We start from the raw sequence: 25,899 nt of genomic DNA, 5'->3' as shown, positions 1-25,899 counted from the left end.
AGTCCCTACGTCGGTGGTGTCCGACACGCAAGATCTGTATGTACCGCAAGCCAGATCTATCGCGTGGTCACTTAAGGTTTTGTACTAGCTGGGCGGAGTCATCTCCGAGCTGTGCGGTACATATGACCCAACCAATGGGATTACACCCATGCATTAGTACGCAAACCTACCCGCCTCCAAAAGCTATTTGGCACTGCCGAAATCGAAGCCCAACGCGCGCTGTGCGGTACCGCATTTGGCCAGACCACATTTACTAGCACTCTTTTGTCCAGATGGCACACCCTTTTCGCTACCACTTACCTGGTCGCTGGTTGAGCTACAGACGCCTCGGCAGCTTGCACCAACGCTCGACTAGCTCATCGCTATACAACACCTAGACTGTAGTATACCGCGGTACATTGTGGCTAACGTTCTCCAGTCTCGATTCGGTGATGACGATGGAATCATGGCTTCAACGCATTCAAATCACCAGAGAGTCATGTAAGCTCCTCCCCATTTTACTGCCTAATGCATCAACTTCACAGGATGGCGCTCTATCACGCTGTGTGATATGCTAGCTGCATCGTCTTCATTCAACGAAACAAGTGAGGGTTGCACAATTACTGAGGTCTGGACTCTACGTATCTTGGTATGATGAGTGATCTCATCTATCGTGGTAACATATCGCGGAAAGGAGAGTCTCGACAAAGTTGAAGTTGTGATGTTTAGGGTACATCGTAAAGAGACTGTGCTACTGATGCTGCGTTTGTACCAGCTCTGACCAATCTCAACATCGGAGTATATAGGCTACGAAGAAAATATGTATTAAAGTGTTGTACATGAATAAAAAGAATACACTACGGCCCCGTCGTGACAGGCACAAGCGCCTCCAAACCATCCGTTCCGTCGTCACAAACACCAAAGTGGTCCGCCAGGGTCATACCAGGCTTGCCATCGCGGAAACATGCCGTGTTCTTCGTTGCATAATCCCTCAGCGCGGTCCAGTCCCTACATTGGTGCACCTGGCCGTCACCCGCCATGCCATCACCGTGACCATACAGCGGAGTGTTATCCGCATGGCACATAATGTGTTGACGCAGGGCGTCAAAGCAATGCAAAGCGTGATGCGAGGGGAAGGGCGGGAACTCTTGGCGCTTCAGAGCTAGATATGAGGCGCGAACAATACGCTAGAATGGGGGTGGTTAGAAAAGATGCATAGGTACCTGATGTTTACTGAACAACAGAAGTGACGTACGAGGCAGTGGAGCTGATGGTAGGCTTGGAGAAGATACATCCCTTTACCAGGCATTCCGGGTATGTCCATAGAACGAGGCCACTGTAGAAGATGTCAACCACTGCTCATTTCAATGATGGTGTCTTCGTTCCCGAAAACCTGGTTGGGGGTAACTCACGTGGTTGTCTGCTGCGAACTCATGGTCAACCGCGATATGTCCATGCGCGGTGTTGATGTTGTCCCACAGCGGGTCTGCTTCCGTCGCGTTGGGCGCACCCCATGGCGTATTCCAATGAAAAGGAACATACGCGATAGGAAGAGACTCTACCCTAGCAAGGTCGTTGGGAACCTCAAGGGTGCTGGATGCGGCGAGGCTGGTCAGAGAATCTCCCGGGGTCGCCGTGGCGGCCACACCCGCAGCGCGCCATATGGCAATCGAGAAGCCCAATACACAGACGTTTGCGATTGAGAGCACGACCAGTGCTATCGTCGGATAGTGTCGTCTGTGCGCCGAATGCGAACACGAGGCGTGATCCGGGGCTTGATCCGCCGAGGAGACGAGCTTGTACCGAGCGAACATGGTGTTGTCGAATGCGTGGATGAACGATCGAGAAACATTGCTGAAACCTGCATATCAAATACTCACGATGGTCAGCGCTGCGCAGGATGCACGAGGCAAGTCCTAACGAAGCAGCGTGCAGTTAAGGTTCACGACGATGCCTCAAGCTGGTTAGTGTAGTCCTTAAGCATGCCGCAATCGCGCGAGGAGTTCCTTCCGACCTCGGTCCGTCACGACCGAAAATCGTCGCCTCACGATCTAGGTGGGTCTGCGAATCAACGCCTTTCTCCAGACTCGCATCAGGGGCCGCTTCTAGACCGAAGCGCGGGAGATCTTCCGCATGTCGTTGCTGGGAAAATAGCCATGTGCTCGGGGTTTATGTGCGTCACTTTTCGTGCCCAACGGCGCTTCTGTGCCAGCCTTGCGCACGACTATCGAGCTGAACACCTTTGGGCCACTACCGGGTACCTAGCTAAGGGTGAGGGTGTAGACATGCAGTTTTTCTGAGAAGGAGTTCCCTCCGTCCTCTCCATACCTGTGAATGCCATGTCTACATAACCTCGCGTGATCACCACCGGCAAAACTCATCATCACGGCCAACCATCAGTCTCTCCTTCGAGCATATCATACTTGCGAGTTCTCTCCTTCTTGAGAGTATCCTCGGTTACTCCTTCCGAGTCCTTCGTTATACCGCCGCCAAGATGGGTTACACATACATCAACGTTACCTCGTGCCTTGCTACTGGCATCGCTCTCACCGTCTTGACTGTCCTTTTCGTTGCTCTGCGAATAGGCGTAGCGATACAAAAGGCCGGTAAAAGCAGAGAGACGCGTCTCAGCAAGCATCTCGACGACCTCTTCTGCCTCCTCGCTCTCATCCCAACCATCGGCGTCTCCACTGTTCTGATCTATGGTAAGATGCAGCCAAGCACATCCAAGCCTTCCTCTTGGCTGACTATTTGATAGGTGCTGCTAAGGGCATTATCGGCGGCCACAATGACCCTAGCAACATCGAAGGCTGGATCTACAGCACGACACCAGATTTAGTAATTTTGGAGAAGGTTAGTTCCCCTGTTCTCGGCTGGTCTTTCCTGCTGGACTAACACTGCGACAGTGTGTGTACATGATCTTCATCATGCAGCCGCTGGCTATCGGCTTCACGAAACTCGCTTTCTTGTTCCTGTACCGTCGCATCTTCACATGGCCTGGTTTCCAATGGACCTCGCTCGTGTTCATCGTCCTCACCGTTGCTTTCACCATCGCGTTCTTCTTTGGCTTCATCTTCGATTGCCGCTTGAACTTTGCTGCCAACTGGGGCTCTCTTGCTAGCATCGCGGAGAACTGTCCGTTCGGATTTGAGGCGACCATCACCTTCACGGTTCTTGACGCTGTGTTCGATCTCTGCATCTTGCTTCTGCCACTCCCATGGGTAAGTCTACACGATCTCGAATCAGATAGACAGGCGGCTAATCATTGCGCGAACAGATCTGGCGTCTCCAAATGCCCACCGTACGCAAGATCCAGCTGTGCGGTGTCTTCCTACTCGGAGGTTTCGCCGTCGCCTCCGCCATTGTCCGCATGGTCATCTGCATCAAGCAGAACACACCATCCGCGGCCCTCGACGAACAGTACATCATGGGCATGCCCACCTACGACATCATCGGCATAACCTCGCACGGTCTATTCTGGACCGTCGTCGAGACCAACGTCGCTCTCATCGCATGCTGCCTTCCCAAGATCCGATCCGTGCTCAGCTTGGCCGGCCTGGGCAGCATCATGATGTCCATGGGCTCTCTCCTCCAGAAGATGGGCTCCAGCATGGGTACTCAGAACTCCAAGAGCGCTAGCAACGGAAGCAACGGCAGCGGCCAGTTCAGCAAGCTCAGCAAGATTTCTGCTGCTACGACCGTTACAGTTGGTAGCACACCCCGTAGCCAGCTCGGTCACTACCGCTTGGAGAAGGAACGCACTGATAGCGATATCAACCTCGTTGACCTCAAGGGCTTGGGTAACAAGACTGACGCCGAGGCCGTCGCCTTGGAGAAGGGAATGTCGCCTGACTCTTACGAGGATTTGGAGGACAGGAAGTACCTCGGTAGGAACTCGCCCAGCAGGTTCTCCCAGTAAAACCGCACAGTAACGATGCGATATGATGCCTTTCCAGAGGCTACGATCTCAGATATACCCCTAAATGATTTATCCCAGCGTAGTGTAGCGAAGCGTAGCGTAACATCTTAATAATAATCAAATACCACCATCAGCATAATTCTCTTTGTTTGCCAGAGTATCTCGTGACGAAACACATCGACAATATGCAGAGGTCGGCAGCCAGCCTTCACATCACGATTACCAGTCGCTGGAGAGGAAGAACCTGACATGTGGCTCAGCATATATAGCACGAGAAAGTATCATGACTCCATTGTATGAACTTGATTGAGAGTTTGCAGAACAGAGTTTAATGCATCTGGTACTCATCTAGTGCCATGCCTTTAGCGATCTTCTTGATCAGTGCTTTCTTCAGAAACTGTTCTCGAGCAAGACTTCGAGTTTGCTGTAATTATGTTAGCCATGTTCCATTTAGAGCGATGTCGCAGAAGATGCACTTACCTTGACGAAGACATCAGTACTGACCCGCCCCTTGTCCAAAGCTCTACCCAGTACAAACAATGCGTCTGCAATGCCCTTCTCTTCCGCAGCAAGACTGTAGAGCTGCCCTCCAACTATTGTCGGGGCTACCAAGACATCATCCACATCTGGTGCCTTTCTTCTGCGCGCATCCTCCATGACTCGGTCTGCTTCGACCATGGCGCCCTTCAAAACTTGTTCGTTCGACGCAAGCGCCGCGTCAAGCTGCTGGAGTTCGCCCAGTTCCGACTGTAACCTAGAGTATGCAGTCTGTAAGGCGGCTTGTTGCGCGCGAAGTGGTGCTACCGCAGCCATGTTGGAGGAAACTGTTTGTCGGATCTGCGACACGAGCGTTTGGCTCAAGGCCCGGAGAAGGGCGTCCTTCTCAGGGTTTGGTGGAACAGGTGGTACTGGCAATGGGACCTGATTGCCGGACTGTGACGGTAGGGTGACTTCGAGCGAGTCATCGAGAAGATCGATTGGGGGCTTTGGAGCTGGTGGCGGTTGCTGAGGCGGTGCATGTGAGTATTGCTGGAAAGGAGCCTGTTGCTGTGGCGGGTAACCCTGTGGCGGCTGTCGATACTGCTGTGGTTGTGGTGGAGGTGGCCCATACTGCTGCTGGGGTGGTGGGCCCTGGTACTGTTGTGATTGCTGGAAGTTTGGGGGCTGTGGGGGCCCTGATGTCGAGAACTGGGCAGCCGTTCGTTGGCCATTTGGTGTCATGGGGCTCACGGGGCTGCCGTTCTGTACTGACTGTGGAGGGTAACCATGCGCGTGCATTTGCGGGTGTTGAGGACCCGAGCCTGAAGTCGCTGGGCCTTGACCATAGCCACTCTGTCGATTGGGCGCGTATGGTGGACCTGAAGGCTGCGGTTGCCACCTCTGCGGCGCATCGTATCTACTGCCCTGAGATTGCTGGTACGACTGCTGCGACTGCGGATGTTGTGGAGGGTGGGGTGGCAGAGGAGGGGGTTGCGAGTATCGGTCGTGTGGTGTCTGGGGCGTGGAGCGGTTTTGTTCATGTGGCTTCGGCGGCTTTGGAGGGGGCGCTGGCGCTTGGTTCGATGGAGCCGGGGACGAGGATGCGCCTGGAGTGCCGTGTACTGAGCGGCCCCATTCGGCTGGCGGCGGGGGTACTGGAGGGGGTGCTTGCTGCTGCGGCGCATTGTATTGCGGCTGTTGTTGCCGCGATCGCACGGGTGGCTCTTTCGCAAAGACGCCTCTTAGTACGGCTAGGAAGTCGAACAGTGTAGATTTCTGCGCACACATCAGCTGCCGTGACCCAAGATTGAGCATTTCGCTCAGCAGCTTTCAGAGCGCATGCGGTACTCACATCCCAGTACTTCGCCCATTGTGCCAGATACGGGTGGTATATCCTGCCGTCGGTGCTCACGTGTTGTCCGGGTCTTAGCACCATGTCCTGCGCCGGCGTGACGTATACAATGGGTGGCTCTCGGGGGTACGACTGAGGCACCCATATCGCTACCGGGAAGCCGTATGTTGCGCCGCGAAACGTGACCGGCAGCGTGCCGCTGAGAAGCAAGAGGAGCGCCGAGGAGCCATTCTCGTACGTGTATGGTTCCGTCTTTGGTGAAAGCGACGGGTCTGGACGTTGGTGTAAAGTTAGTATAGCTGTCGTGGAGCTGCGACGCATGTGACGTACAGTTGGACAGTGCCTCGGCCGCGTCGTGATATGTGCGATTTACGTCTGAGTATTCCTGAAGCCTATTAGCGCATACCATATGATTGTCGCGAGCGAAATTACATTGACGAGAACGCTGTACAGCCAGTTGAGTACTTTCTCGCTGGCCATGTTGTAACTGATCGATGATAGCACCAGGTTAGACGATGGCCAATGGAGCACGGTCCTCACCTCTCCCAAGGTGAACCCCTCAACACCTTGGCAATGCCCAACGACTTGCCCCTCTATGCTTCACATAGTTGCCGTGCCGTACGTAGGCTGGCACTCAGTCTTTCACTTGGACAATCTGCGCATGCATCACATATGAGGAATTCGTCAAGAGTATGTGTACATGCTCAATACATTTCATTATGTAGAGCTATTGCGTATAGTACATTGCTATGTAATCGTGTTTCTCGTAACCGCTACAACGAGCGTGGGCATTGATGCCAAAGAATGTACGTCATTATATTTTACAAGTTTCGCCGGGGTATCAAACAACTACTTCGCTCAATGCTGACTCCATTCGATCGTGTTGAGGTCGACACCCTCCTGCACGAGTTCCCACAACGGGCTCAACTCGCGGAGGAAGGTAACGCGCTCCTTGACAGCCTTCAAGACGTAGTCGATCTCTGAGTCTGTAGTGTAGCGTCCGATACCGAAGCGGATACTGCTGTGCGCGCTCTCATCACTGCTGCCAAGTGCCCGCAGGACGTAGCTGGGTTCGAGCGACGCCGATGTGCAAGCGCTGCCCGAAGACAGGGCAATGTCCTTCAGCGCCATGAGAAGTGACTCACCCTCGACGTAGGCGAATGAAACATTGACACAGCCGGGGTAGTGTCGCTCCCTGTCACCGTTGAGTGTGGTGTGCTCGAGCGATAGCAGGCCTTCGAGGAGACGGTTCGACAGCGCAGAGATGCGCTTTGTGTCATACTAGCCATTATCAGCAAAGCCCGAACAAAACCGATGTGACCAAAACAATGTGTGATAAGGAACTCATAACCCCTGCACATGTGTCAACATGGCGCGTCGACGACCGAAGCCGCCTAACGCTCTGAAAGCCATGCATGTATAAAGCAAATAATCATAGTGTTCGTGATAGTAAAGGCAGAGAGTACGTACCTCCATCTCTTCTTTGCAGATCCGTGCGGCTTCGCCCATACCGATGGCAAGAGGAGGTGCTAGTGTGCCACTTCGCAGTCCTCGCTCTTGACCACCGCCGCTGATGATGGGGTCGAGCCTGACCCTAGGCCGTCTTCGTACGTAACATGCGCCGACGCCCTTGGGACCGTAGATCTTGTGGCCTGATATCGACATCAAGTCGACATGCATCTTGTTGACGTCGATTGGGATCTTGCCGACAGCCTGCGCCGCGTCGGTGTGGAAGAAGATCTTCTTCGACCGACAGAGCTTTCCGATCTCTTCAACGGGTTGTACAACACCAATCTCGTTGTTGACAGTCATGATACTGACAATGGCGGTATCGGGTCGCATGGCGGCCTCGAGCTGGGCCATGTCGATCAGGCCGTTGTTTCCTACTGGCAGGTAAGTGACGGAGAAGCCCTCATCTTGCAAATGTCTACAGCTGTCAAGCACACACTTGTGCTCGGTCTGTGCTGTGATGATGTGCTTCTTCTTGCCGCTACGCCCAAAGAAGCGAGCTACGCCCTTGATACTCATGTTGTTACTCTCGGTAGCACCGCTGGTGAAGATGATCTCCTTGGGGTCTGCACCAATGAGGTTGGCGATGTGCGCGCGGGCATCCTCTACGGCCTTGTCGGTCTCCCAACCGTACGCGTGGGTTCGCGAATGGGGGTTACCGTACATGCCGGTCATGTATGGCATCATCTTGTCTACTACTCGTGGGTCCATTGGGGTCGTGGCTTGCATGTCTAGGTAGATAGGCCGTGAGCCCTGGTCCATGACGGTTGCTTGCTTGAGTATGCCTGATATTGTCAGCTTCGCGGAAAGCGGGGTGGCGTGAATTCTGGCCTACCAGCAGTGGGACTCATCATGGCATCAGCGCTCATGCCTGTTGTTGGCATGGTCGCATCCTCTGCTCTTTCTCCCGTCTCCTTGAGGAAACTCCGCTGCTCCTTCTTGATGGCTGAGTCCAGATGGGAGGCGTTGGAGACGGTCGCCTGCGCGGGCTTGGACTCTGAGACATAGTGACGACGGATGCTCGAGACACGGGAGAAAGCAGATGAAGGGTATCGACGAGAGGCAATGCGCAGGGCCTGCCTCGCGACGGTGGGTGCAATGTTAGACATGGTGAGAATTGGAGTGTTGGGGTTGGGAGAGCAAATTGCCTCCCGAGGTATTAGAAGCTATGAAGTTTTAGCGCACGGATCTGCTTACTAAATGGGCCCCCAGCGTTCACGGCCACATCGTCCACTCGTCATGCATGGTTCATTGTTTGCCTGCACGACAAGATAGTCGTTCACGCGACCGCATGCTGCTCTCAGCTTTTGGCCCTGGGTTTCTCGTGCACTAGCCGCAGCGGATCATTCACTCTTGGCGAGAAGTAATTGCACTCGTGCTCGTTTTCGCTCTCGGCGCTCCGCGACATCCGGCAGCCGTGGGCAGTTGGCTGGCATAGCCACAGGCGACGTCATCGACGATTCTAGCAGCCACGCCGGCGCCCGCATCGTTCGGCTGCTTCCTGCTGGCTTACATCTGCAGTCTCCACGGCGCCTCCTGATCCCTACTGTGTATCAATTCCCAGCAGACTTACAGACTTACCCCCACCATGAGTTGGAAAGGCCTAACAAAGACCGTCACCCGGGTACGACAGGCGACCTTACACGGCCTTCGGGCATCAACACGTGCTAACATGATGGTTTAGGCGCCCCAAACCTTCAAGCAAAGATTCAACCTCGTACGTATTCTGCGAAGGTCTTCAGGGGCTCTCCCCTCTACGCGCCTGCTTCCGAGTACGATTGGGCCTTGCTAACAGGGCGTGTAGGGCGAAATCACCAAGGACCCCATCTACACCGATGCCGAACGCCGCTTTCAGGAGCTGGAGAAGGAGACCAAGAAACTCCATGACGAGTCCAAGAAGTATGCGCCTGTTGCGACACAGTCCTAGTTGCGACCCTGGCTAACATGCGACAGGTACTTCGAAGCCATAAATGGTGCGTAAACAACATGCAGCCCCACGCGATTCCGCCTAACCCACTTCGCAGGCATGCTCTCACATCAGATGGAGTTCTCGAAAGCGATCGCCGAAATCTACAAGCCCATCTCCGGCCGAATGTCAGATCCCGATTCATTCCTCGACGAAGGCAACACGGCAGGCATAGAAGCATGCGAACAGTACGAGACAGTCGTCAGGGAACTGCAGGAAACACTCAAGCCCGAGCTTGAGATGATAGAATCCCGGGTTATTCGCCCGGCGGACGAGCTGCTAGTCATTATCAAGGCCGTACGAAAGATCGCCGCCAAGCGCGACCACAAGCAACTCGACTATGACAGACATCGCGCCGCATACAAGAAGCTCGAAGAGAAGAAGGACAAGACGCTAAAGGATGAGAAGGCCATGTACAAGGCCGATAACGACGTGGAACAGGCTACACAGGACTACAACTACTTCAATGATCTGCTGAAGGACGAGCTACCGAAGCTGTTCACGCTGGAAAGAGAGTTCATCAAGCCTCTATTCCAGTCTTTCTACTACATGCAACTGAACGTCTTCTACACACTGCACGAGCGCATGCAACGGCTCGACATCGGCTACTTCGACCTTACTCTGGACATCGAGGCTGCTTACCAGAAGAAGCGTGGCGACACACAGGAGGAAGCGGAGAAGATCTCCATCGTGAAGTTCAAGACTACAGGAGGGGCTCGTGTCGCTGGCGCACGTCCAGGCCAGTCAAAATACGCAACGAAAGCTCTTGAAGCCAAGGCAGGCCGAAGTTCAATATCGGAAGAGACGGAAACACCTCCTCCGCCCTACTCTGCCGGACCATCTGCAGCTACTGGAGATGTCAAATCCCCGACGCTATCAGCAGGTTCGTGGGGCTCTGCTGCTAAGGCCAAGGGCGCGCCACCACCACCAAAGCCGAAGCCATCACGTCTCAGCGGTGTCCCGGCGACCGAAACCGTTACAGCTCTGTACGACTACGAGGCGCAAGCGGAAGGTGACCTGAGCTTCCTGACAGGCGACGTGATAGAAATTGTTTCAAGGACGCAGAACGATAATGAGTGGTGGATTGGAAAGGTACGGGGGAAGCAGGGACAATTCCCAGGTACGTAAATTGATTCGCGTGAAGCTTGGGTTTCTCTAACCACATTTCAGGGAACTACGTCAAACTGAATTAGGGATTCAGTCCCCCATCTCCCACCTTGCGGTTACGAGGCCACACCTGTTGAAGCATGGTGTTGCCAATGTTGCGTTTACAGCATCGTTCGGGGTTTACGTTAGACTTCCGTGCTAGATTTAAGCGATCAGCACATGTATTTGCATTGTTCAGACTAATCTTCAATCCTATTCTGGGTACCGTCCATTCCAATCTGAGTAGTTCCTTGTCGCAAAGCTCCTGTTCGTATTGGGGTTGCTAGCATGCGATGCTGGAGTGGACTAGCGTGCAGTAGGCGGTGATCTTTCCGTCGCACCCCGCATGACGTGTGCCGGAGACATGGAGCAGTGGAACCCCTGCAACCTCGCGAGCATCTTCAAGGTGTCTTGGAGTAACTCTTTCAAGCCGCAGACTCTTACAAGGCAAACAGCAACCAAGTAAAGTCTTTTCTTATACTACGTTCATCATGCCCTACGAGTCAACAATAACCTTCACGCTCGACACAATATGTCCCTGGTACATCCACCCACCCTTCGCGCCACTCCAACACCTTCACCTAATCCTCACTCTACCACAGGACATACCTAGGCTTCATCCGCCTCAACAAAGCCCTCGCCAACTACCGCTCCACCAACCCCTCTTCCCCAGCAACATTCACCCTCAAACTAGCACCCTACCAACTCTACCCCGACGCCACCCAAGAAGGCGTCAACAAATATGAATGGTACAAGAACGAAAAGTACGACGGCAGCGAAGACCGCATGAACAAGTACATGACCGTCATGGGCGATTTGGGTGAACAAGAGGGGATTGAGTTTGATTTTGGGGGTGGGGTCGTGGCGAATACATTGCATGCGCATCGTGTGTTGCAGTATTTGCAGAATAACAAAGAGGATGGTACTGCACTGAAAGCAGTAAAATCGCTGTATACGCAGTATTTTGAGCAGCGCGCCCATCCATCTAGTTATGAAACGTTGGTTAAAGCGTGCACGGCAGCTGGGCTGAGTGAAGAGGAAGCAGTGAAGTTGGTGGAAGACGATGAGGAGGAGTTGAGGGAGACGAAAGCGGCGATAAGGGAGCAGGCTGGGAATGGAGTGGATAGCGTGCCGTATGTTATTTTCGAGGGCAGGAAGAGGGACTTTACGCTTGTAGGGGCGAAGACTGTGGCGGAGTATGAGAAGGTGCTTGGGCAGGTTGCAAAGGAGTGTGCGTGAGGGAATGTGGTTGGGGGGTGGATGTTTGTTACTGGTGGAACGAAGTTAATGTTATTCCTCCTACCTAGGTAGTCTTCTCAATCTTCTACGGGATAGTGAAGTTTCTATGTTGATGATACTTCTCGTTCGAGAGGACCTGATTGGATGGGTGCAGATGTATTTCGAAAGTTGTGAGGCGCTCGGCTGCTTCGCGTAAGGCGTAGTGAAGGAACGTCATTGCCATCATTGAACGACATTGGGCATCAAAGCAACCACGAAGCAGCGAGGTACGTCACCCAAAGTACCATCAAAATCATTGCAATGGGATCATCACGAGACGAGCGCACAAACAAGAAGATGCGAGGTACGTCACTCATCACTATCTTGATCAATTAGCATGTACCCGATACATCGGATCTGCGTATCCCATATCCGATTCGACCCGTTTGGCGCTATACTAGTTCTGCTAGGCTCGAACGAGATAGTTATGCGAATATGTGGGGACTGCATTCCCCTGACAGCCTTGCTAAGTAGTACCCGATGTATCGCGGAATTCATCCCGGGATTTTACATCGCGTAAATCGACACGCTTTTGGTCTCTTCAAAACTCATCTGGTCTCTTACCAGACTTTGCACTTTTGTACTACGTCCATTCCTGGGAAATGAGCTCGAGGGCCTCTGATGCTCGATTTCCTTCTACCTAGGTATTGTTGATCGGACAACAGTGCATACTTTTGACGAAGTTAGCTACCGGTTCTCCCAGCCCGTATGTTTGTCGATGTATCTATTTCACTTCATTCGCCAAATGTAACGCTACGTGCACTACATTCCCGGCTACGATGAAGAAGTCAATACTACGGGAGGCCATGCCACGGACATGAACGCCGCTTTCCCAAACGGCGATACTTCTCATACCCACAACTCTCCAGAGAATCTAGGACAGCACGTTAGCGTCGGATGCAGCCATCGTCTGCATACTAACGGCAATAGCGGGTGATCCCTTCTATACGACCGTATACTCGCGGAACCAATGCCGGCAGGGAATGTACGAAGCAGATCAATTGCGCAACGGACTGTACTGACTTCCTTGGTCTGAAAAGCTTGTATTCTTCGTACAGAGCTTGTTGCTTTCCGCACAAGATCGTTCCAAGAATAAGATCAATACAATCTACATAGGCCGCACCACGCTGGCCTTGCTTGACTAAATTGGACATGTCAAGTGGAATAGGCTGGTCAAACAACCACGTGCTATACCGAATACCTGAGTGGTACACTAGAACGGCTGGCGATCTCGGGTTCTAGCAGGTGGCCTTACAGGATGAAGTATGTCACTAGATGTAGATCTACCTGCTCACTACTACGTCAAATGCACTCTGACGAGTTGAATAATTTGTACCTTCCATCTCAGGCTTCGCTGATACACGCCTTTGGCAACAGGCAATGCTCATTGGACCTGCGAGGCTGACGGCGTGACAGTTCCACTTGATCACTCGACGGAGAAGCTCAGTCCATGTAGATCACGTATGCTGCATTCTATGGAGAAAGTGGGATTTACGGGAAAGAAAGACGTAGGTGGCATGACATGACATGAACAATTCGGGTCGATCGACGATTTCGAGCAATGCTGACTTCAAAGCCATCTATAAAGGGAGGTGCTCGACCGCGAATTGATGAAGCATCTCACAGCAACATTGTATCACTCTCCATACAATCACACAATCAAGTATCTCAGCTACGACAGACCAACACACGAAAACCGCCATCATGCAGTATGTTGGGCATTCCAATCCCGCAATGCACACATCACTTACTCGAACCCAGGTTCTCAGTAAACTCCCTTGCGATGGTACTCGCAACCGCCATCACCACCACAATGGCTGCGCCCACCAACAACCTCGCCGTAAGTGCCTCTCCTAGGAACAAAGCGACAACCCTGTAAAGCCATCCATCTAACCCTCCTCCCAGCTCCGCCAAGCCGACGGCGTAACCCGCTGCAAAGTCGAAGCCGAAGCCTCGCACTCCTACGGCGGCGGCGGCCCCGGCCAAGTGCCTGTCGACATCACCGGCGGAGGAATCTACTGCTACGATGTCAACGACAACCAAGTCTACGCCAACGGAGACGCCAACGTGAACAACTTCAATGGCGCCACCAACACCGTGTCGGGAGCAGACTGCCATACCCAAGGCGATGTCACGTTCCACACTGCGTATAACACCGCGAGCAACCACTTTGAGATTTGCACTATTACGTACAATGGGGCGGATACTGAGGGTGTGGTTACTAGTAACATTGATTCTGGGACGGTGAGCGTGTCGACTTCTTACTGTACTATCTACATTCCTTGCTAGATATAGAAGGCACTGAGGTAGAACATACTTTTCGGAAGAATGGCTGCGTATCCGTCAGTAGCAAATGTGAGGTGTTTGCACTGAACTCAGTGCTGAATGAGAACCATCATGTCTTCTCATCTTCGTGACACAACATACTTCTGGTGATCATTTCGTTCGCGTAAGTTAGTATATCGTAATCCGCTGTAAGAAACATAGACTACATTGCAGTGTTTCAAATGAGCGTTTGGTTCAGCTACTCCACTGCCTGTTGCCCAAATTCCCGCATACTTTGAACCGCCCAATCTACAAGCTCGTACAAGAAGAAGAACAAAGCAACGACTAAAGAAAAGGCTTGATCCCATTCTCCAATCTTCTGTGGAGCACATGGAATGTAAAAACACATACTCCTTAACTCTTTATTACTATCAGTGAAATAGCTCCAATTCGTCAAGGAAACAAGCGACGAAGGGACGAATGCGTAGTAAACAAGGTCCGATAAAGCATATGTACTGCTCAAGGAAGCCGAAATCTGAGTCAAGAACATGTAAGTTGCCACTAGAGCAGCTACTGTGATTTTGAGATAGCCAGACGTGCTATGGCCAGCCAGGACATTATGGTAGTATGGCACAAGGAAGAATTCCGTCAATACTGGGAGTATTAAGCCGATGGCGATGCACCGAAGACGCCGCGTGATGTTCTTCTTGGTATCGGCATCTTTGTTCGTCGCAATGTATCGGCACGTTGCGATTTGCAAACATGCTTGGAAGATGCCGACTCGTACCACCGCTTCAGCCGCGACGAGACTCTGCAACTGGGCATCGTTCATCTCTCGAAAAGTCCGATGTTCAGCAGAAGGCGAGCCCTGGCGTATGAGATCAATAGTGGCCCAATTCGTGTATAGCGCGTAGCTGATGTAGTGCAGGTTGTTCTTGTAATCCTTCCGCAGAATGGGTATCCATGAGGCGATTAGGGTAATCACCCATGCCCACCACGTTCCGCAACCGTAGAACCCGTTGATTTGGGTGTAGTCGGGGGATTCGGACATTTCGACAGATGCGTTAGACTGTTACAGTGTTGCTATGCCTTCCAGGAAACAGACAAAAGCCAGAGTTTGCTATCGGTTTCGGACTCTCGTGGAGATGGCTGAGACCGTGGCTTCGATTGCCGTAGTTTGATGTGGTTTAAGAGGGTTCAATGGCCAGCGCGAAGTAAGATTAGGCTGCAGTCTGAGCATAAGCGAGTGATAACAAGGCTGATCGTCGGGATTCGGCAGGTGCGGTCGTGAGTGAGCCACCACACTTTCAAGTTGTGTCGTAAAGCTCCGGACGGCGTAAATGTGGATAATGCACAAGTAACAAAATTGAAGTTGGCGATAATTGAGAGTAAACAAACATCCCAGCGACAGTTCAGCCTGATGCAGACATGCACTATCGACGTGTGTGGCTTGCGCTCAGCCACATTCGCCAAAGCGTGGGGGCTGAGTGACCTGCACCTTCCCCTGGCGCGACTTCAACCAAGAACAGAGTGCACCTTTGACTCAAACTGAAACCTGGTCTTAGCTTGAACTAGAGTTTGTGATAGTATCTTGTTATACGATACGATTGCGATAGCTTTGATGATGACGGCTTTACGGAGGGGGGTAAAACTATCCAAAGAGAATTTGGGCCAACCTCATTGCCAATAAGGTTTGCAGACAGAGGGCCTACTAAGCTAGCGGCCGCCATGAAGCTGAGCTAGGAGGATACGTTTGCAAGAGCGTGGAATAGCCACCACCGAACCGACAACTGGCAGCAAGAAACTTCTGGATAACTGTGGATGAAACGTTCGTATATTTCCTGCGCTACTTCGCAACTCGTTGCCAGATTGTCCACACACCTTGAGCTGCTTTTCTGACAATGCGAAAAATCTCATACCCAAACTCATACAAGAAAAAGTACAAAGCAACTACCAAAGCAAAGGCCTGGTCCCATTCCCCAATACCCTGCGGCGCACAAGGAACGAAGTAACACCGTGCGGGCAAGTCAGTCAGGTAGAGCATCTGCGGAGCTACCGTAACACTAGCATAAAAAAGGTACGCAACAAGAACGAAGGAAACTGGAAGCATCGATCCAACGCACAAGATCATGGAGCGACGTCGAGCCTTCAATTTCGCATGAGCAATGGGCTCATGCTCGTATAGCCCATTAACAGTGAATATTACTTGCTGCGCAAAGGCCTGGTATACTCCAAGCTGTATCACCGCAATGGAAGCAGCAATATTGTCAAACCGTGCGCGGTCTTGGTCCGAGAGATCGTGCTGGTCTTGCCAAACGGCTGGAATAACGTGTCGTATGAGGTCGATTGCAGCCCAGTCCGTATATAGTGCGTAACCGATAAAGTGGAGGTTGTGCGTGTAGTCGTCTCGGAAGAGATGTATCCACGATGCAAACATGGTGATGATCCACGCGGCCCAGGCGCCAGGGCCGTAGAAGCCGCTGACTTGCATCGACTCGGGCGACGGTTCGAATTGATTTAGTGGTGCCATGTCATGTCGTCCAGAGAAGGATAATAAATCAGGAGATTGCTATCGAGCCCGGATGTTGGTATAAATGGCTTTGATTGTGGCTTTGAGGGTTTTGATGTGGCTGTAGACGACGATAACAAGGCTGAGGGGATGTGCCAGGTGTATATCAACAGCAGAGAAGTAACAAGAAAGAGTACCGGAAGTGTCGGCACAACAGCAAGTATATCCTCAGGCGGCAATCCAGCCTGAAGGGGAAGCGCACGACATACGTCTGTGGCGTGCGCTCAGCCACACTTGCCAAAAGTGGGGCGTGAGTGAACTAGCCCGGCCTGGACCAGCCACTACCAGACCAACAGCCAGCAGCAAGAAACCGTCTGGATAAAGATAGATGGGTTGTACGCAGTTGAAAAAGAACGGCAAGGCAGCCATCTTCACATCCCTGTCTGTTACGGCCTAAGCCCCTCCGGCGACCCCTCCTCCCCATCCCCATCCCCTCCACCTCCCCCTCTCCTCCTCATCCTAAACCACCCCCCAACCCCCCCTCTCCCCCTCCCTATCCCTTCACCTTCCAACTCCCCATCCCTCTCCCCCATGCCTACAACAACCAACTGCTCCCCCTTCCTCTTAACAATCCAATCAACCTGCAAATCCCTCTTCTGCGGCCCCTCCTGCGGCCTTCCCGCAAAAAGGCCATCCGACGGCGGAGAATGGTATCCAAGGACAAACAGTACAAGCGGCTCGCACAAATCCGTGATGAGTTTGATGCGCAGCAGCACGGCGAAGTAGATCAGGATGAAGATGTTGATGAGGAGTGTGAGAGCGAGGACAACGAGGAGCGCTTTCTGGTAGCTCTTTTCGCCGCCGGACATGTACTGTGCTACTCGGACGGAAGCGTTGAAGTACTGCATTTGAGGGGTCGTGAAGTCGTCGGCGGAGGTGTTGGAGAAGGGTTGGAAGGGGAAGTTTTGGGTTAGGTCTAGGACGGTGCATGTTGTCATGCTTAGGAGTGCTTCTGCGGGACTCGGTAGTGTTTTGTTGAGCTTGGGTTCTGTGAGTTGGAGTTGGGTGAATATACGGGCTGTTGAGGCGTCGCCGTCGAAGACTCCGTTGTTTAGACTGAGGGAGTTGAGGAGGTTGAAACCTAGGTCGCGCCAGCCTACTAGGGCTGTTCTGTCGCCGGTGGAACGGAGGGGTTGGATGGCGGAGTCGTCGCTGTGCTTTCCGTTTGCGTCGTCGCAGACGGCTTCGAGGCTTTGGCCGCCGGATGAGGCGTTGTAGCGTGTAGTGCAGGAAGTCGTGATGCCGGCTTTCATAGAGCAGAGGAAGTAGTCTTTGGTGGTGTTGTCGGGTGCTTTGCCGAGCAGGTAGACTTCTGGTCGGTCGCCGAGCTCGTACGGTACTTGAGTGTGGTTTGCGATCTACCCGATTAGTCTATCATCTTTTGATTTAGTCGAGCCCGCTTACTGTGTTTCCTGCTTTGGGGTACTTGAGAAAAACTGTGTGACGTTAGTACAAATCATCCATGCAGAGGACCGGACTTACTTGGTCTAGCACGTGAGTGATCTTCCGTCTCGTCCTTCCAACCAAACACATCATCAAGTACCGTTTTGTTGTTCGTGTTGGTACCTTCTGGAAATCCTAGGATGGGCCACCAGTTGACAGACTTCGAGCCTTCTTCCATGGGAATTGCATTGGGCCAATTGGTATATATGAGTGGAGCTAGCTCCTCCTCTTTGGCATTGACACATAGTGCGTTCAGTGCGAAGCTAGCGACCGAAGCATGGATAGAGTATGAGCCGCCATCATGCAGATCCTGGAAAGATTAGTATGGTATGAATCTGGCATGTATAATCTACCTACTTCTGGCTGCAGCAAATCATTCTGGACATTGCGAGCTGCTGCCGGTATCCCTCGGTGGGGGACGGCTATAGTGATGTTGTTAACTATACTAGGTTAGCGACGTAAGATCAGAGGAATCTCGGCCACGAACTTATCCTGCCTGCCTTTTCAGACTCAGTTGCGACGTCATGATCGTCAAGCCACGCAGTAGTAACAGTGACATTGTTATCTAGCGATGCGCTGATCGGCTTTCGTTCCAGAAGGCGCTCAGACATCCAAGCAGGGTTTGTTGCAGCTGCTTGATCGTCCCATGCGGACATGTATTTGATAAAGTTGCGGCCACAGAGCGAAGACCACTTCATGGCGAGACATGTGCTACCGCCCCATTGTGTGTCGCCGACATCAGGCCAGGCAGTGAGACAAGTCTTATCAGCTTTCAAGGTGCTGGAGAAGTCGCCATCTACTTGACCAGCAAGCATTTGATGCTCCCAAGGCGGGAGGCGTAGCTGTGGTTGCACTGAGATGTGTTAGCGATCTATGGTAAAAGACCAAGAGTACTGGCATACCAAGAGCACCTGCAGCGGTTGTGTATAGTAGAGAGAGAATGGCCGTAATCAGTGAGAGAACTCCCAATACACTGAAGCCAGCGACCCTAACGCTGTGCCACCCGCTGAATAATTTCCCTGGTTGACTTCCCAAAATCAGCCAACGTGAGCGCTGGCCCGAAACGCTGCCAACTTACAGAATCCAGGATCGCATCGACACACTAGCCAAATTGATGCCTTTCTGCTGAATAGCTCTTCGCGACAGGACCTGCCCTATGAACGCCAAGAATACCATCACGAACGATAGCTCGACAGTCTTGGCGATGAAAGCTGTCAATAGCGCCGCCGAGGAAGGGGAAAATCGCCCACGTGCTGATACGACATGTCCGTACTTTGGCTGTATCAAGGCGACGATGAAGAACAAGGCCGAACATAAAGTCGAGTATAATGACGTCAATAGTAGTGTTATTGAATATCCGCTTCGTTGTGGTTCAAGTAGGCCTTGGGTGTATAAAAGTGGCAGCATGCTCCTCGAACTATCTAACCAAATTGAGCATTTCACGCAGACAAATCAGGGGGGTCGCCTTACTTTTGGAGTCGGCGGTGAAGCTCCTCATGCTGCGTCCATCCGCTGGACTGAGGAAGGGATTCTCCGCTGCATCGTCTCGGGGGCTCGCCATGCTGTCGGGATGATGGCCGTAACCAAGATCATGGACGACCCGCTATATACGCGAAGAGAGTCTGAAAATCAAGGATAAGCGAAGGATGGGGCGCAGGTCGCAGATGCGGCGCGGTGAGGTGAAGCAGGTTATGATTATTTTAGTGGTTTCAGAGCGGCCGAGCGGTCGTCTGCGCCCCACGTCAGCGCCGTTGATCGTCTAGCAGATCACATTATCGGATGCGACGGAAACTGAGGAATACGATGTCAACCATCTAAATGCCATTATTTCTGATCTAACATGTGCTTGAACTTTTCGATCTGCATTATTGTCAGCAAATTTTGAATCTCGAAGTGTCGCAATCTGGCGTAGGCTCACCTTGGTACTAAGATACTTCTCTACTTCTTCGCTCTTGATGCCCTTCATGCCGCCTGTCTTCCACGCAAGCGGAACCATGGCGACGCGCTCCCTCACGACGACTTCTCTATTCGGCCCCTCGACAGCATGGACTTTATCTGGGTTGTTGGTCAAAAGTCTAATCCCTCTGTCTCCGTCTAAGCCGAGATCCATGAGCATAGCCGTGGCCAAGCCGTAGCTTCGCGCATCTGCAGGATGCCGTAACATGATGTTTGCTTCGTATGTGTCGTTGCCCAAATCTTGCAGATTGTATGCCTTGAGCTTTTCGCCTAGACCAATTCCACGACCCTCTTGGCGGAGATAGATGATAGCACCACCAGAAGGTGACAGAGTAGGATCGGCCATAAGCCGCGCGGCTTCGTCGAGCTGCTCACCGCAGTCGCAGCGCGCAGACCAGACAGTCTCGCCTGTGTAGCATTCGGAGTGTATGCGGACCATAGGTAATTCTAGCGAGGACGCTGGCTGTACGTCGCCGTTCTCGGATGAGGATGCAGAGGCTGGCGACAACAGACCGTTGCTCTTGTCCACGTGCGCCGAGTCGACGTCGGGCTTGCGCTTCGTGGGGACGCCCTCCTGCCTCTTGAGCTGCTCAACCCGCGAGCTGGTTCTCCCAGGGTACAGGCGTCCTACGTATGCGCCTCTCGTCATGCGGTCTAGCTCCGTCTCTCCCGGGCGCTCTGCATCCAGCGATCTCGAGCGTATTTGGCTTCCAAAGACAATTGCCAGGTGCTCCTTGGTGTCCACGCTGTTCCTATACACGTGCAGCCACATCTCATGCCCCGTGGTTGTGGGTATCCGCGCACGCACTTCGCACTCGACCGTGGGCAGCTTGGGCAGCAGGTCCGGCCGCGGTGTGTCGGTGCGCACTGAGGTATCGACTGGTATGGAGCGGGGTGGCCGGGGCCGCGAGGGGGTCGAGACGCCCGGTGTCGCTGGAGGCGTGAAGGCGGGCGATATTATCGACGGCGGCGGGCTGTGGTGTTCATCGCCGTTTGCGACCCGTTCCGGCGTCTCTCCCTCGAGCTGTGACGTCTGGAAGTCGAAGCCGTCTCGCCCGGCGCTCGAGAGGTGTGGTGAGAAATGCGGCGGGAATGCGGTCATGTTGGAGGAGGTCATGTTGGAGCGGGCATACAAAATAGCACAGGTGACAAGTGAAAGGGCCGGGTAGTCGCTCTAGTACTGCAATCGCATCGCAAGTGAGACTGAAGGCGTGAGGTACTCTCCAGCGCCAGTGGGGTCGAATGACTGAATGACATATCCGAAGCCGCTGCTCGGACCCGCCGCCTTCTAGCCGCGGCTGCGCAAAATCACTAAGCACACCACCTGTGTCAGCAATTAGGAATCGGGGTAGACGCTTCCGACCATTATTTCCCCGACTCGGCTGGCTGCCTACCCGTCAAGTCGGAGCAATTGCACAGCTGGTTTTCGGGATGAACATGTGACTCAAGAATTTCGATTTTCTGACTACAGAACCTTCCTTCACATGCGAACGCATTCTCCATAGTGTCCTCAGCTTTGCATTCGAAAGTGCCTCTTTCTGTGCATCACAGGCAATTGCTGATTCGGCCAAGAATGCGGCTTCAGGATCTTCGGCATTTTCGGGATGACCACTACGTAGAGAGGGAATTGGCTTGGATTGTGAAGAAATTGCGCGAAGGCGCTTTGCCGGTGACGTAGCGGGCTGCTCGACCTTGTACCAGAATCGACAGAATCGGCCCCGTCAACCCTTGAACATCGTATGGATCAATCCACCCGACGCTCTCTACCCCAAACCTCGTCTGCGTTCTTCTTGCCTTTCGTCTCGGGCACGAACCACGTAATGAAAACGAAGAAGAACGCTGACAGTGCCGCGAAAATAAAGTAGACATATCCGTGCAGCTTTGCGCTTGCCAGCGGGAAGAACTGTGCCACAATGAATGTAGCGATCCAGTTGGCTCCGAGCGCGATACTTTGTGTTGCATCGACGGCATCCGGGCCCACCAGCTCGCTCGCTAGGATGAAGGGCACCGGGCCAAGACCAACAGCGAAGCCGGATACGAACAGCAGGACAGCAACTGCGGACAGGACGGAGATGGACTTGATGATGCCAACAGCGAGTAGCAGCGAGCTCGTTCCCATGATAGCAAGGGAGCTGAGCAGGCAGACCTTGCGACCCAGCTTGTCAGCAAGGGGCGCGCAGGCGGCGGTGACGATGATGTTGAGTGCTGAGACGGCAAGGTTGAGCAGCGCGGAGTTGGACTCGAGTAAGCCTGCTAGGAGCGACACGCCGTACATGACGATGCTGTTGATGCCGCTGAATTGCTGGGCCAGCATGACCATGACGACGGCAATAGCGGCCTTTTGGTAGTCGGGATGGCGAAAGACTTGCATGATGCTCAGCGTCTGTTCTTTGCCTGACTCTTTGGGCCTCGCCTCAGCCGACCCATCTTGGTTGCTCAGTAGTGTCTGCTCCTCCTCTGGAGAAGTGTTAGCATGCTGTCCATCAATGGAGAGGCTTAGACGACGTACCACTGACGTTGCCGGAGCCTGAGACTCCCCAGTCGTTCATCTCGTCTTCAATGTCTGCATCTTCTCCCCTGATCTTGCGCAAAGTCTTCTTCGCGAGCGAGACATTACCCTGCTCTGCGATGTACTTTGGGCTCTCGACCGACAGCAGCAGTCCGGCGCCTTGTACAGCACCGATGACACCTCCAATGGCCAAGATGAGCCTCCAGTAAGAGTCATGGCTCAAGAAGTAGCCCAGCAACTGCGTGATCAGGATGCCCACGTTGCACCCGATCTGTGTAAAGGCACCAAAGAAGCCCTTCTCGCCCGGCGGTGCAATCTCAGAGATGTAGAGGGGCACAATGACGACGGCCGCGCCTGCGCCGACTCCTGACAGCAGCCGTCCAAACGCCATGACTCCAATGTTTGGACTCAGCGCCTCGAAGATTGGGCCCACGGCGAAGAAGATAGAGAAAAGCTGCATGGACCTGAGGCGTCCGTATTTACCTGCCACTGGCCCTGCCGAAAGCGCTCCTATCAGACCTCCCAATGTGTATAGCGATCCCACGACGCCCCATTCGGTTGGGCTCATCTCGATGCATTGCGGGAGGTTCGGGCCATCGACGGCCGACGTGATGGACTTGCGTTTACAGCGGATGACATCTTCGGGCGCGTTCAGCTCAGACTGGGCGTGTTAGCTATGCGCCGGCAAGCATGACGTTGGGACCCACCAGGTGAAAGCCGAAGAGGAGCGGGCCGAGGGTCGCAATGGACAGGATATAGACAAAGTAGCCCGTCAGGCTGCTGAACCACGAACGCGGGTCCATGGTGGGGTCTACGTTACGTGGTAGAGGTGAGGTGTGAGGTTTGGGGCGCCGTTGTAGCTTCCTGGACGTGTCAGCCGCCTCGTAGAACGTGACATCGCGATGACGATGCTGCACCGCGCCTACCTGTTCAGACCGCTCAGATAAGAGCGATAAGAGTCTGGTTATCACCGCATAGACATGGATGTTCCAAGGCTGTTACTAGGTATGAAGCTTGAGGTTTCACGGTGGTGGCATGTGAAGCTTGGACGAGGACTGGCCGAAGCAAATGGTTGGGTCCAAGACTGAGGCTCTGCGGGGAGCCATACTTGGTAGGCTCCATTGATACATGATTGGAACCTGTTTCTCAACCCATAGACCCTCTAAACCTCAAGCGAAACATCCTGCACATTCTGCGCATCTATCGACACCGAAGCTCGCCATATCGGACCGCGTCCCACACGTGCAGGACTCACCGGAATAGTTCCGTGGACGCGTTACTGCCGCGTCGGGCGTGGAGACGTCAGCTAAACGAGAGGCTGAGGCAGATGGCAAAAGCATGAGCCAGCGCTCCAATTCCCCGCCGGCCTCGTCGGCTTCTGTTGCGGCATCCGCCCGAGCCCCATCGCGCAAGAACAGCACTGCGACAGCTCCCGACGGTACGCCTCTGCTTTCTCTACGTGTCCGTCAGTTATCCCCTCCTGTATGTTCGCGTGTCCTTCCCCGTCCAGCCTCCCCTCAAGTCACCGTCGCTTCACGCTGCCTCATCTGGCGCCTCCTGGCTGAACGCCACTACCTGCGTGATTGTTGTTCCTGCCGTCAGCAATTGCCGTTCGTGTCCGCATCACCCCCTTCTGTTGACGTTGCTGGACCCTGCTGCATCTTCCGAGCTATCATTTCTACATTAGCCCCTAAGAGCGAGTACTAAACCTGTTCCTGAAGACCCGCTAGATTCCGTTGATGCCATGTTCACTGGCTACAACAACAAGAAGCGAGTCACAGAGCGCTACAAGATTGTCGGCTTCATCAGCAGCGGTACCTATGGACGCGTCTACAAAGCCGAGGGCAAGAATGGCCGCACCGGCGAGTTCGCCATCAAGAAGTAGGTGGAGCGGACCTCGACCGTCATATCTGCTAATGCGCCCAGGTTCAAGCCGGACAAAGAAGGCGAACTTCAATACTCTGGCATTTCGCAATCAGCCATACGCGAGATGGCCCTGTGTACTGAGCTGGCACATCCCAACGTCGTGCACACCGTAGAGATCATCCTGGAGGACAAGTGCATCTACATCGTATTCGAATATGCCGAACACGACTTACTGCAGATCATTCACCACCATAACCAACCCCAACGGCAGGCGATACCTGCACCGACCATCAAGTCTATCCTTTATCAGCTGCTGCAGGGACTGGTCTACCTGCACCGGAATTGGGTCATGCACCGCGATTTAAAGCCTGCTAATATCATGGTCACCAGTGCTGGCAAAGTCAAGATAGGCGACTTGGGTCTTGCTCGCTTGTTCTACAAGCCGCTGCAATCTCTCTTCTCAGGCGACAAGGTCGTCGTGACAATATGGTATCGCGCACCTGAGCTCCTTCTTGGCAGTCGGCACTATACTCCTGCAGTCGATCTGTGGGCGGTGGGGTGCATCTTTGCTGAACTGCTATCCCTACGGCCCATCTTCAAAGGAGAGGAGGCAAAGATGGACAGCAAGAAGACGGTCCCGTTCCAGCGCAATCAGATGCAGAAGATAGTCGAGATCATGGGCATGCCAAGCAAAGACCGGTGGCCGCTACTGACGGCCATGCCCGAACATCCTCAGCTCTCGTCCCTGGCCTCAGGCAACGCTGCACGATTTCCGCGTCCTCAAGGTGGCGATGGCTTAGAACGATGGTATCACCAGACCCTCAACAACAACCAGTATCCAATAGGCTCTGGACCAGATACACCTGGACCCGAAGGACTCTCGCTGCTCAAACAGCTGCTTGAGTACGACCCCCAGAAACGGCTCACAGCGGAGAATGCGCTGTCACATCCCTACTTCACCGTTCACGGCAAACCAGCCGACAGCTGCTTCGAGGACTCGAAGATCAAGTACCCCGTCAGGAGGGTCAGCCAGGAGGACAACGATATCCGCACGTCTAGTCTACCAGGTACTAAGAGGAGTGGCCTTCCGGACGACTCAATTATTGGACGTCCCGCCAAACGTCTCAAGGAAGGATGAAGAGACTCGACACCGCAGTGTTGTGCTGGGCTGTGATCTGTACGGGCGATGCGATGCAGCTTCCCGTGTGTACGTACTGCCACAGTCGTTGCGGCAAATTTATCCCTGGTTGTCGGCATGGTGTTACCTGACCGGACCGATGAACAGCGGCCTTGGCAGCGCAGACGGCTCTGTGCGAGTCACCATCTTACACAAGCGTCTTGATGAGGATCTTGGGACGCTCTCGGCCCTAATGCTGGTGTGACACGAACACGGCGGGAATCTGATGCTGTACCAGCATTAGTCGATGAACTGGTCCACGACGACGCAGGGGCGACGCGTTCGATGAGCAGGTGCGAGTACACTGCCCTGCTGTATCGGTTTAGTGGGATCCAGGTTGCGCGAAACCCTGGTAATGGGCTCTGAAACCAATGGCACGTCTTGTCTGTACTCGGGAACTGCTTTCCTGTTCTCACTGGGAGCAGAGCAGTGTACAAAATAGATCCTCGGGCGTTTTGGCACATGCGCTGCGTCATCGCGACGGCG

At 53.5% G+C, this 25,899-nt stretch overlaps 10 protein-coding genes across 10 annotated transcripts; 5 read left to right on the top strand and 5 right to left on the bottom strand.

The window, feature by feature from the left end:
* Positions 1 to 2,473: 2,473 nt before the first annotated feature.
* On the top strand, positions 2,474 to 3,898 carry J4E83_004078 (uncharacterized protein; the record flags this gene model as incomplete). The annotated part of the gene is made up of 4 exons (XM_049331009.1): positions 2,474 to 2,684; positions 2,738 to 2,832; positions 2,886 to 3,200; positions 3,257 to 3,898. The coding sequence occupies 4 exons, from the start codon at positions 2,474 to 2,476 to the stop codon at positions 3,896 to 3,898; spliced, it is 1,263 nt and encodes a 420-aa protein (XP_049189555.1).
* A 328-nt stretch (positions 3,899 to 4,226) lies between these two features.
* Positions 4,227 to 6,209, bottom strand: J4E83_004077 (uncharacterized protein; the record flags this gene model as incomplete). The annotated part of the gene is made up of 5 exons (XM_049331008.1): positions 4,227 to 4,322; positions 4,379 to 5,653; positions 5,730 to 6,001; positions 6,060 to 6,114; positions 6,162 to 6,209. 5 exons carry the CDS (start codon positions 6,207 to 6,209, stop codon positions 4,227 to 4,229), a joined length of 1,746 nt encoding a protein of 581 aa, XP_049189554.1.
* A 378-nt stretch (positions 6,210 to 6,587) lies between these two features.
* Positions 6,588 to 8,347, bottom strand: J4E83_004076 (uncharacterized protein; the record flags this gene model as incomplete). The annotated part of the gene is made up of 3 exons (XM_049331007.1): positions 6,588 to 7,010; positions 7,200 to 8,023; positions 8,074 to 8,347. 3 exons carry the CDS (start codon positions 8,345 to 8,347, stop codon positions 6,588 to 6,590), a joined length of 1,521 nt encoding a protein of 506 aa, XP_049189553.1.
* Positions 8,348 to 8,826: 479 nt separating this feature from the next.
* Positions 8,827 to 10,332, top strand: J4E83_004075 (uncharacterized protein; the record flags this gene model as incomplete). The annotated part of the gene is made up of 4 exons (XM_049331006.1): positions 8,827 to 8,862; positions 9,043 to 9,137; positions 9,192 to 9,211; positions 9,263 to 10,332. 4 exons carry the CDS (start codon positions 8,827 to 8,829, stop codon positions 10,330 to 10,332), a joined length of 1,221 nt encoding a protein of 406 aa, XP_049189552.1.
* A 364-nt stretch (positions 10,333 to 10,696) lies between these two features.
* J4E83_004074 (uncharacterized protein) lies at positions 10,697 to 11,589 on the top strand (the record flags this gene model as incomplete). The annotated part of the gene is made up of 2 exons (XM_049331005.1): positions 10,697 to 10,701; positions 10,953 to 11,589. 2 exons carry the CDS (start codon positions 10,697 to 10,699, stop codon positions 11,587 to 11,589), a joined length of 642 nt encoding a protein of 213 aa, XP_049189551.1.
* Positions 11,590 to 13,332: 1,743 nt separating this feature from the next.
* J4E83_004073 (uncharacterized protein) lies at positions 13,333 to 13,917 on the top strand (the record flags this gene model as incomplete). The annotated part of the gene is made up of 3 exons (XM_049331004.1): positions 13,333 to 13,337; positions 13,390 to 13,468; positions 13,534 to 13,917. The coding sequence occupies 3 exons, from the start codon at positions 13,333 to 13,335 to the stop codon at positions 13,915 to 13,917; spliced, it is 468 nt and encodes a 155-aa protein (XP_049189550.1).
* Positions 13,918 to 16,095: 2,178 nt separating this feature from the next.
* On the bottom strand, positions 16,096 to 18,603 carry J4E83_004072 (uncharacterized protein; the record flags this gene model as incomplete). Its single annotated transcript, XM_049331003.1, has 7 exons — positions 16,096 to 16,114; positions 16,167 to 16,387; positions 17,134 to 17,820; positions 17,867 to 17,898; positions 17,945 to 18,215; positions 18,263 to 18,345; positions 18,393 to 18,603. 7 exons carry the CDS (start codon positions 18,601 to 18,603, stop codon positions 16,096 to 16,098), a joined length of 1,524 nt encoding a protein of 507 aa, XP_049189549.1.
* A 1,126-nt stretch (positions 18,604 to 19,729) lies between these two features.
* Positions 19,730 to 20,963, bottom strand: J4E83_004071 (uncharacterized protein; the record flags this gene model as incomplete). Its single annotated transcript, XM_049331002.1, has 2 exons — positions 19,730 to 19,765; positions 19,824 to 20,963. 2 exons carry the CDS (start codon positions 20,961 to 20,963, stop codon positions 19,730 to 19,732), a joined length of 1,176 nt encoding a protein of 391 aa, XP_049189548.1.
* Positions 20,964 to 21,605: 642 nt separating this feature from the next.
* J4E83_004070 (uncharacterized protein) lies at positions 21,606 to 23,173 on the bottom strand (the record flags this gene model as incomplete). The annotated part of the gene is made up of 3 exons (XM_049331001.1): positions 21,606 to 22,318; positions 22,371 to 23,031; positions 23,078 to 23,173. 3 exons carry the CDS (start codon positions 23,171 to 23,173, stop codon positions 21,606 to 21,608), a joined length of 1,470 nt encoding a protein of 489 aa, XP_049189547.1.
* A 941-nt stretch (positions 23,174 to 24,114) lies between these two features.
* SSN3 (cyclin-dependent protein kinase) lies at positions 24,115 to 25,374 on the top strand (the record flags this gene model as incomplete). Its single annotated transcript, XM_049331000.1, has 2 exons — positions 24,115 to 24,251; positions 24,297 to 25,374. The coding sequence occupies 2 exons, from the start codon at positions 24,115 to 24,117 to the stop codon at positions 25,372 to 25,374; spliced, it is 1,215 nt and encodes a 404-aa protein (XP_049189546.1).
* Between the last annotated feature and the right edge of the window lie 525 nt (positions 25,375 to 25,899).

Source organism: Alternaria metachromatica, assembly GCF_023757995.1.
Source record: "Alternaria metachromatica strain BMP 0045 chromosome Unknown scaffold_7, whole genome shotgun sequence".
Lineage (NCBI taxonomy): Eukaryota > Fungi > Ascomycota > Dothideomycetes > Pleosporales > Pleosporaceae > Alternaria > Alternaria metachromatica.
The sequence above is the reverse complement of the archived record's forward strand: the minus strand, read 5'-3'. Positions and strand labels throughout refer to the sequence as shown.